The 9,938-nt window shown below is 47.7% G+C and overlaps 1 protein-coding gene across 4 annotated transcripts in view; it reads right to left on the bottom strand.

Moving 5' to 3' along the window:
- Positions 1-2,005: 2,005 nt before the first annotated feature.
- LOC138582307 (retinol dehydrogenase 16-like) overlaps positions 2,006-9,938 on the bottom strand; it is a 253,185-nt gene continuing 245,252 nt past the window's right edge. For all 4 annotated transcript variants that reach the window (XM_069653472.1, XM_069653474.1, XM_069653473.1 and 1 more), the window contains one exon: positions 2,006-9,816. In XM_069653472.1, the coding sequence (XP_069509573.1) occupies positions 9,599-9,816 (218 nt within the window). In that variant the 3' untranslated portion in view covers positions 2,006-9,598. The remainder of the gene's footprint in view (positions 9,817-9,938) is intronic.

Below are 9,938 nucleotides of genomic sequence, written 5' to 3'. Positions count from 1 at the left end.
TAATGAAGGGCTGATGATTGTAAGAGGATTTTATCTTATTTTTGAACTCTTGGGCTCATGGAAACTAAATTCACTTATAAATTGTGAATGTGTTACTTTGTATAGCCAATATTGATAGGATATTTCCTCTACATAAGATGTATGCATGAATATAGAGCACTATGCACTTTATACGTATTGCTGCTATGCGGAATATTGCACACTTGTATAACTGCTGCTTTGCGTATTTGCACATTTTCAAACAGTGATTTTGGCAGCTGATGTTACTTTGAGACTGTACATTCGATGGTTTACATATTTAGATTGCAGCATTTAACGATCTAAATATGACATACTTGTGAGCATGTTGTTGCCGTATGTAGTAATTACGAGGTCAACGCTGGCAATGTCCACTGTGACTATTTCCTCTAGTGAATTATAACACCGATATTTTAGGTTGATATCTTTCCCATGTCCACTCCGTGAGTATGGCCATTTGTGCAGGACGCCCTATTTGTTTACATGTAGCGGATAGACATAAGCATTTAGCTCATTATTTTGCTGGCTGTTGCCTTCCTAGAGGTTTAGGTGCTCTTGCACTAAATACATGTATTCCCGTTGACCTCCATTTGCGGAATACCGCAATATACATAAGACTCACAGTAAGTCTCGAAAGATACAATGCAGTAATTAGCATGTATTTGACTATTGCAAGATGTCTGACTGGTACACTAAGCAGTCGGTTTTCATTTAGATGAAGACACTCTTTTACACCACATGACTATCGAGTTGTCAGGGTATTTTATGGTCCATCATCTGTGTCTACATTTCCCACGTGATCAAGTTTTCTTTTTCGATGGCACATTTAAAATAAAGTATATTATGTTGCCTGGATTTTTGTGGTGACTCTTTTTCGAGCTGTAAGGATAGCATATACCCAGCTGCTCTCTGAAGTGCAATCCGCACAACGTACCGAGGTACGGAGGTCTTTCAATACATATATATATATATTTATAACTGCTATTCTCTAGTGCACATACTTTCTCCATGGCCAGGACTCCCCATATTTTTACCCTCCATAAATCAATAACTGGACCATCTGCAGCTCTCCAACACTGGGCCAGAACCAGTCTCGCTGTAGTCAAGAAGTGTGTTTTTAAAACTGTGCAAGCACCACTTGCTACAAAGATCTCCTCTGCAACAGTGCCCAAAACGACCACTACAGGGTCCATGGACAGTTGGACTCCTGTTATCTCTTTAATATAGCCCAATATCTCCTATTAAAACAATTGTGCCTTCGGACAAAACCACCACATCTGCCCCTGGTCCCCAACCCCACTGCATTCCCGCCAGCACAATGGCGATGAGTAGTTAGCTATTCTATTCATGCAGTGTGGGGTAAGATACCATCTAAAACAGATTTTGTAAGACGATTCTTTAATTGTGGTGCATTTGCATGCCTTATGTGCCCTCCACCAAATTTGTCCCCATTCTTCTGAAATTGCGCCCCCCCATTCAATCTCCCATCTTTCCATATAAGGTAATATATCCCCCAGTGAAGCATTATCTAGTAATTTGTAAAACCTCAAGATTCGACCCCTTCCTTCATAGCAATCTCTATGCCCACCTGTGATCTATTCGCAGCCACTTTCTCTTCCCTATGCATAATCCAATGCTTAACTTGCATGTATCGAAACTGCTCTGTTTTGTCCAGTTTAAATTTCTCCTTAGTCTTCAAAAGATAGTGGCATTCCCCCCTTATATGTCTGCTAGTATGATTGCATCTTGTCCTCCCCAACCCATCCAGAAATCCTTACGCATCCCAGGACCAAAGTCAGAAATTTGACTGACAGATACCATGTTTTTAAGACCAGTTTTATTTTGGCATTCATTTTCTATGGGGTGTCAACTATAACATTTCTTGTGAACCTTTCATAGTATAAGAAATGGCGCACATCTGCTGGTTGGCTAAACATGAAGCATTCATAATATGAAACAATTTGAAAAATATTAATGACACAGGATGGATCGGTAAATACATAGTTTATTTAGAACTAATTAAAAAGAAGAATAAATGTGCATTGAAAATAGCATATGAACTCTAGTTAATAACGGCATTTGTCTGAAGTATTAATCACAATAATGAGCCATAACGGAGAGTGACTGACAAACTCATTTATAATGATGAGAAAATAAGACAGCCAAGCTCAACATTTCACTTCCTATGAGGCAATAAACATGTCAAACAATACACAATAAAATAACATTTTGGCATTAAGTACCAATTCCGCCATTTGCAGGTCTAGTTTAGAGTTGAGTAGTCCGTGAATCCAACTGGTCGTAAACATTCTGTCCACGGCCATATTCCTGCGGGACCTCAGCCAGGCATTTGACCCTGAAACCTGAGGGTTACACATTGGGTGTTGAAATCATGAACTGGGATTTGGCGATATATGCGAGTACCAAGACCTTCTACCTATGTGCCCAGGTTTTGAAATAAACTCAACAATTCATACGTTTGTTTTTTCTTTTCTTTTTTTTAATCACAAAATCATACACATCATGTAGTGGGTGGTCTGCTGAGATATTATGGGTGGAAAGACGTTGAAGAACTTTGGGGTGGGCTTTGGATGCATCTGGGGGACTTTGGCATGACCTAATGTCCTTACGCAGTAGGTAACCCTCAAACACCTGCCATGTTGCTTTGCATGAAATGGCGTTCGACTTTTTTGGGCAATTGCCTTTACAGGCCTGTGGTTTTGTAGATCCACTTTTGCAGCCTCGTTCTACGGGGAGAGAAATTACAGGTGGCCTTCCATGTCCTACCCCAGAATCTAGAAACTTACATTTTGGTCATCATCTGTGCTGCATCTTGGGTGGTGTATTAGTACAACTATAACAACTTTATGCATGTGATTTGTAGATATGCTGATGGTGGACTTATAACACAACAATAGGTATTACCCAGGAGTAATCTTGTAAGGTCAGTGTATGCTCTGGGTTAATTGCCGGATCCTATGTATATGAGTACCCGTCAGGTAATTGATTTTTCTTTAAAGAAACCACTATGGTGAACGGGCTTAGAAGGGGGCGGAAGTTGACTGGAGCATTTGTACCAGTTTTAAATGGCATTGGAGTACCTATAACTACAAATGAAGAGAGTGTGATTATGACAGCATTAGCCCCAACATGATATGGTGGGGACTTCCATATGTGAGGAACATAGTCCGGATTCAGTTATGGTGAAGACACCACTTGTGGGGATAGATGTGGTTTCAAATGAAAAGCAATTGTCAGGACATGGAGACAGTAGATATTAAATTTGATCTTAAAGAGGTTAATGATATGGCACTGGATGTCCAAACCTTAGAGGGAATCTGTGATGGGAGTTCACATTCATGGAAGAAAGAGATGGAAAAAGATGGTGTGATTGCATGCAGTGGGGACATAGCAGACTGTTCAATATTAGGTCCAGCTATAGAAGCAGAGCTGAGTAAACGCATTAGGCTCTCTTTAGGACCTTCAATCCCAGTAACTCATAGAAGCAAGGGAATTGAAGATGTGCATTTATTCAGCAGCTCAGTAAACAAAAGGAGGTTGTCCATCTCCTCCTATAACAGCAATACATGGCTATGGGTAAAGGTCAACGGCAAAGAGATTTGGGAAGTAAAGGAGGCTGTTATGATCGAATAATGAGCTCACCTACAGTAAAGAATCAGTTTACAGATCTGAATGAACAAATTAATCTGTTTGATCAGGACACAGTGATTAATCCTCAAATGGGCAGTAAAGAGGTAACTGTAGGGGTTGATCTGACTGATCCATGTACATCAGATGCACTACTTTTTGGTACAGAGTTTCCGGTGCTGAGTAGGATTTTGGACCTATTGGATAAGAGGCACAAACGTACATACTGCGAGATAGGTATCTTGAGGGGTGCTATGACAGAACATTTATGTAAAATGAATCGAATTGAAGTTTTATTATTTACGTGTGATCCCGTTGCGGCACTTACTGTTGAGACTAAGAAAGCCAAAGCTAAAGTGATGACAGCTAATATGACAGACAATTCGGTTACAGTGAAGATTGAGTGACATTACCTCGATTTTGTGGGAATCAAGTTTGTAACTCTACACCAAGGTTTATTTCAGAAAGGGCCTGGAGGAACATAGAAACAATGCTGCCAAACATGTTTGCAGCTCCCACATGCACTAATGGAAGGGTCCACTTCATTTAGAGTCAGAGACTTTGGGCCTCATCACGAGTTCAGCGGTAATGCAGCGGTTTTCCCGTCGAACGTAAATAGCGCCAATGCCAAGCCCCACGGCGGATAATCCGCCAGATCACGAGTTTTCGTGCACGCACACCGGGACATGGCGTTAGCGCAAATAGCGCGCGGGAAACGTGTCACCGCCGGAACGCGAAACAAAGCGGCGGCCATCTTGGAAATCACAATCCGTCGGATATCACAGCCCCTGGAAGCCATCCACCCCATTGAACACCAAAACATGTCACAAGAGCGCATTAGGGGCAAGACTGCCCTGGACAGGGTGAGAAAGCCCAAATTCAGCGACCAGGAGCTGGCTGTACTGGTGGAGGAGGCCGAGATCCATCATGAAGAGCTGCAGCAGTGCAAACCAGTGGCCAGCGCAGAGCACAGATATAGCGCAACATCAGCCAAAGGGTCACTGCTGTGGGGCGCGTGCCCCAGGATGGGGTGGATTGCCGCAAGCGCCTCAACGACCTGCATGTGAGAGTCCACGGCATCCTCTCACAGCACAGGAGTGTAAGCAGGGGCACTGGAGGAGGGCCACCACCACCCGCACCCGAACTCACACCTTGGGAGGAGAAGATGAGTGCCCTGATTGACATCGGCACCATCAAGGGAATTGGAGGAGTGGAGGCAGGCACTGGCATTGATCCAACTGCAGGTGAGTCCCACCCCGAATGCATGCAACTGAAAGTACCACACATGCAGACCCTGAGTGAATGAATGTGAAGAAATGTGTGTGAGGAACTGCAGACACCCATAAGTGAGCCCTAAATCCATTGAACCGTGGTGCTGCCTAGACGACCCTGCACGTGCAGTGCATCAATGTAAGGGGCAGGGGATAGACATCCATAGCCATGGGACAGCTACGTAGAGTTTGAGTGTGCAGGAATACACCCCGAAGATCCTGAGCACAGTGCACCCCAACCACGCATGTAATCTTGTCACACAAACATTCCCATGCAGTGGACCTCCATACTCACTCACACCAAGCATCACATGGCGACTGTACAAAATGCAAGTTGAATGCATGATTGATACTGTCTTCAATCCCACTTGATGGCATGAAGTGCATGATATCAATGTAGGTTGCCTTGAACTCAAACCACAGCCTATGTACCCTATAGGCACACGGCAAACCCAACGGGATGAAGATGATGGGGAGGAGGCCACACCATCACGGCGCCCAAGGCAGCGAGCCTCCACCAGCACCACCACCCCACAAAGGGGCCGCACGGAAGGGAGCCGACGCAGGCCACCTCCCACTTCACCACAACGCAGCCCTATCAGACCGATGCAGCACCCACATGCCCCCAGGGAGTCCACGGCCAGCTCGCCCTAAGCCACCAGGCATAGCCCCGATGCAGAGGGACTGACCTGTTGATTGGTGCCCGACGTGGGAGTGACACCTCCACGTGCGCATCATGCAGGAGGTTTGCATTCACCCGGAAGCAGTGACGCAGAAGGGATGGTCACACCACAGGGGACCCCAAGGCCAGGCACACAGCAAGCACAAAGCCCACATGTGCATGTGCGTCGTGTCCGCACACCACAGCCAGACGTGGACACGCCATCATATGGCAAAGACCGGCACTCAGAGCCCGGCAGCCCAATCCCAGCCGGCAACATGTCCCCATGCAGCCCCCTCCCAACAGCGCACAAGTGGCAGGCCTGCACCTGCCACACCAGGGGTGCCCTTCATCACAGGGGCAGCAGTGATGGGCCGACTGGACGTGATTGAGGCTAAACAGGCCAAAGTTGAATCAATGGCCAAGGTGCACAGCCGGCACATCGAGGCTATCAGTGCATCCATACGCCATGGATGCAGGTACATAGCGCGTGACAATGCGCGCACACGCAGAGTTGTTGAGCAATGTACCACTGCCCTGACAGGGTTTGGACAACAGGTGAGGGAGTTGTGCGAGGCAGTGTCAGCACTTGCTGAGCAGACAAGGGAGGGAAAAACCTTATCCGACAGCACATACAGGCAACCGGGTCAGTCCCTTCAACCTCAACCACACCCATGGAAGGATCCCTTGAGCCGTCTCCTATGCGCCGTTCAATGCGCCACCTGATGTCACACACACCAGAGGGGTTCGGACAAGGAAAGCGCCCACGACCATCCTAGTTGTACATGGCATCGTGTGGGTGCCCTGATAACAAACATGCACCTACCTGCACTGTTGTGGGGAGTTAACTGGGGGGAGGGGGGATTGTGTGCTGGGTGTTCACTGGGGGCAGGGGGGATTGTGTGCTGGGTGTTCACTGGGGGGAGGGAGGATTGTGTGCTGGGTGTTCACTGAAGGGAGGGGGCTTTGTTGCACTGAGAATAAATCACGTTTCAAAAATCACAAAGAATGGACAGTAGTGATTGTGAAAAAGTGCTATTTAATGTTGAAGTGACATTTGTTGAATGTAGCCATCACCTGTTTAAAAAAAATACATCAATCAATCCCTGTCTGGCCAACCTCCCCTCCCTCAGCCCAACCCTTTGTGCACGTGCAACACCTTCAGGCACTCATCACCTTCACTCCCATCCTCAGGTGGCTGCACATGAGCATCAGGGTGCAGTGGCACAATTCTGTGACAGCAGATGTTGTGCAGCATGGCACATGTCAGTACAATTTTGCCAACTTTTTCTGGTGCATACATCAATGCCCCTCCCGTACGGTCGAGGCACCGGAAGCGTGCCTTCAGCAGTCCAAATGCCCTCTCCACGCAGATCTGTGTACGAGCATGGGCAAGGTTGTATGCCTGCTCCGCTGCCGTGTGTGTATGACGCACAGGGGTCATGAGCCACGTGTACTGGGGATATCCAGAATCACCTGCAGGGGAGAGAAAGCCGGTTTGGGGACAAGGTAAATTCAGTGGGCGTACAGAGATCAGTCATCAGTGTCATTTTGCCATACTTGTCATTAGGTCAATAACACTGGGGAGTGTGCTGTGCTACGAGTAGAATTGAATCAATGAGGTATTCTCGGCTAGGTACGCCTCTGTTTCGGAATGTGACTGTACTCATTCACTTGTCACTTGGTAAGGGGGCCCTTCCATCTACTTCTGCATGAGAGAAGTGGCTCCCTCATGTGTCATTGCCATTCCCTTTGACTGCAGTTGCATTTGCTGGTTGTCACTATTCTGTACTGTTCTCCATGCATTTCCTTGGCCATTCAGGGTACAGGGTTTGTGGGATGAACATTGCCATTACTCAGTCTGCTTATGTGTGGTGCATTTGTGGATGTGGCGACTTTTGTGTTACATTTGCATGACTGTCTGGTGGGCAGGGTGGGATGTCTGTACTGTGTCAGTGTTGGGAGCCATAGTGCTACTGACACAGGAGGCTTTGTGGTGGTAGGCCTTCCATATGTCAATGTGCTGCCACATGTCTTTTACACCCTGAATGGGTGTGTTCTGCTGTGTTAGACATGTCCAAGGTTTCTCATGCAAAGTGCTTGATTGGGAATGCTGCAATAATGGTTCTGCCTATTGAGATTCAGGGATTTCATTGTGTGTGACCATCCCCATCAGTTGTGGATTAACATGCATTATGGTATACATTTGTACTCACCCAGCAGCCATGTGTTTTGCCCTTTGTTCCTTTCCATGTACGCTGGCAGGGTACTGCTGCGCAGGACCATGGAGTCGTGGGTGGATCCTGGGTAGCGGGCACAGCAGTGGCTGAAGGTGAGGTCAGGGCCACATGTCATCTGCACATTAAGGGAATGATACTGTTTCCGGTTTCTGTAGGCTGCCTCATGTGCCTGGGGTGGTACGAGTGCTACATGTTTGCAGTCCAGGACTGCTATTACATTCAGGACTTGGGCAATGGCATGGAATTGACCCTTCAGCTGGTTCACCTGTGCCTGTGTGGCTGGCAATGCGATGTGCTCATTCACATGGTTCAACAGTGCATCCAGCACCTGTCCCAGCATGGCACTGAATGTGGACTGGGCCATGCCATGCATCATGGCAACGGTGTGTTGGTAGCTGCCAGTCCCAAGGAAATGTAGCACAGACACAAGCTTCGCTAGCGAAGGTACTGCTGTGCTGATGGCTATGCGGCTGCCGATGTCAGCCTGGATTGTGCCCAGCAACTGGGTGATGGTTGCCCTGTCCAACCGATATTCAATCACCAACTGGCCATCAGTCAGGGCCCAGGGTGTTGGCCTGACCCTGAGGATGGCTGGCCGCCTTGCTGGTGCTGCTCTCCTCCTCCTCATCCCCACCACCCCCTGCACTCTCAGGGCCCTGGCCTGGTTGGCTGGTCTCTGTAGCTCCAGGCGCAGCAGGTAGAAGTCCACATCAAGGGTCCCGGCTCCAAATGGCAGCATGGTGTTGGGGAGGGTGTGTTGTGCATGGGTGGGTCCTTTGTAGGACTCTGGTTTGCACTGGTTTCACCTGGGCCCTTATTGCTGTCTCGTCCCTGCTCCTACTGGTGTGATGGTGTTGGGCATGGATGATTCCTTTGTAGGCCTCTGATTTGCATTGGTTTCACCTGGGTCCTTATTTTTGTCTCCTCCCTGCTCCTACTGGTGTGATGGTGTTGGGGAGGGTGTGTTGTGCATGGGTGGGTCCTTTATAGGCCTCTGATTTGCATTGGTTTCACCTGGGCCCTTATTGCTGTCTCCTCCCTGCTCCTACTGGTGTGATGGTGTTGGGGAGGGTGTGGTGTGCATGGGTGGGTCCTTTGTAGGCCTCTGATTTGCTCTGGTTTCACCTGGGCCCTTATTGCTGTGGCCTGCGTTCTTTTACCTCCAGCTTTTTGCTGGGGGTATTTTCGGCGGATTATCCGCCGCTTTTCTGGAGCTAATTTCGCCTACGCCGGATGCGTGATTACAAATGTTTTAGCGCGAATGGTTACTGACGCTTTTACAGCCGACACTTGTACAGCCGGCTGTACTTGCGCCGGCTGTAATGGCGCCAGCGGTATTTGGACTTGTGATCTGACGGACTGATAGCGTTACCGCCAATTTGATAGCGTTACCGCCGATTTTAAGGGTTACCGCCCAACTCGTGATGAGGCCCTTTGTATTCTCCTTTGGAGTCCCATTGGATTCATCCGTGTAACCCCATGTGGTAATACCACATCCATTAACACATTTGTGTGACCTCCACACAAAAGCAGGCCAATTTTAAAAATGTTAATAACAAAATCCATAATTTGATAGAGCAATAAAACAGGTCGTATTTCCAACTACCGCCTGTTTTTCCACTACCTCCAAACGTGTAATGAAGCCATACGTACAATGAAAACAAAAGAACTGGTCTTGTACATTTTACATACAGAGTAATGGGGTCTGAAGCTGCGATCTCTTGGACTCCTAGTATCAATCTGTCAGGTCACAGGCAAATTCAAAGGCACCCAGCTGGTTTTGGTGCCCCAAGTGCCAGAAGAGCGTCTACAAATGCAGTGGGCATGTAGGAGAGAGGCAGAAAGAGGAGCTTGGCATCCCATCCAGCGGAGTAGCGGAAACGCGGGTGCAACGATGTAAGGCCGTGCTCCATACAATCCGTGACCAGCGAAAGGTTGGGGCTGGAAATCACTTCCGCCGTCTTTGCCTTCTTGTAACCTGGTCATAAAGTAAATGAGAGGGTCAAAAGAAAGTAGTGAGCCGGGAAGTGGTACTGTAAAATATATAACGTAATAAACCATGCCTGTAACACAAGGACTTTTTGTGCCTGCTTAGGCATC

The sequence above is a fragment of the Ambystoma mexicanum genome, chromosome 3q, assembly GCF_040938575.1.
Source record: "Ambystoma mexicanum isolate Mex_15411 chromosome 3q, UKY_AmexF1_1, whole genome shotgun sequence".
Lineage (NCBI taxonomy): Eukaryota > Metazoa > Chordata > Amphibia > Caudata > Ambystomatidae > Ambystoma > Ambystoma mexicanum.
The sequence above is the reverse complement of the archived record's forward strand: the minus strand, read 5'-3'. Positions and strand labels throughout refer to the sequence as shown.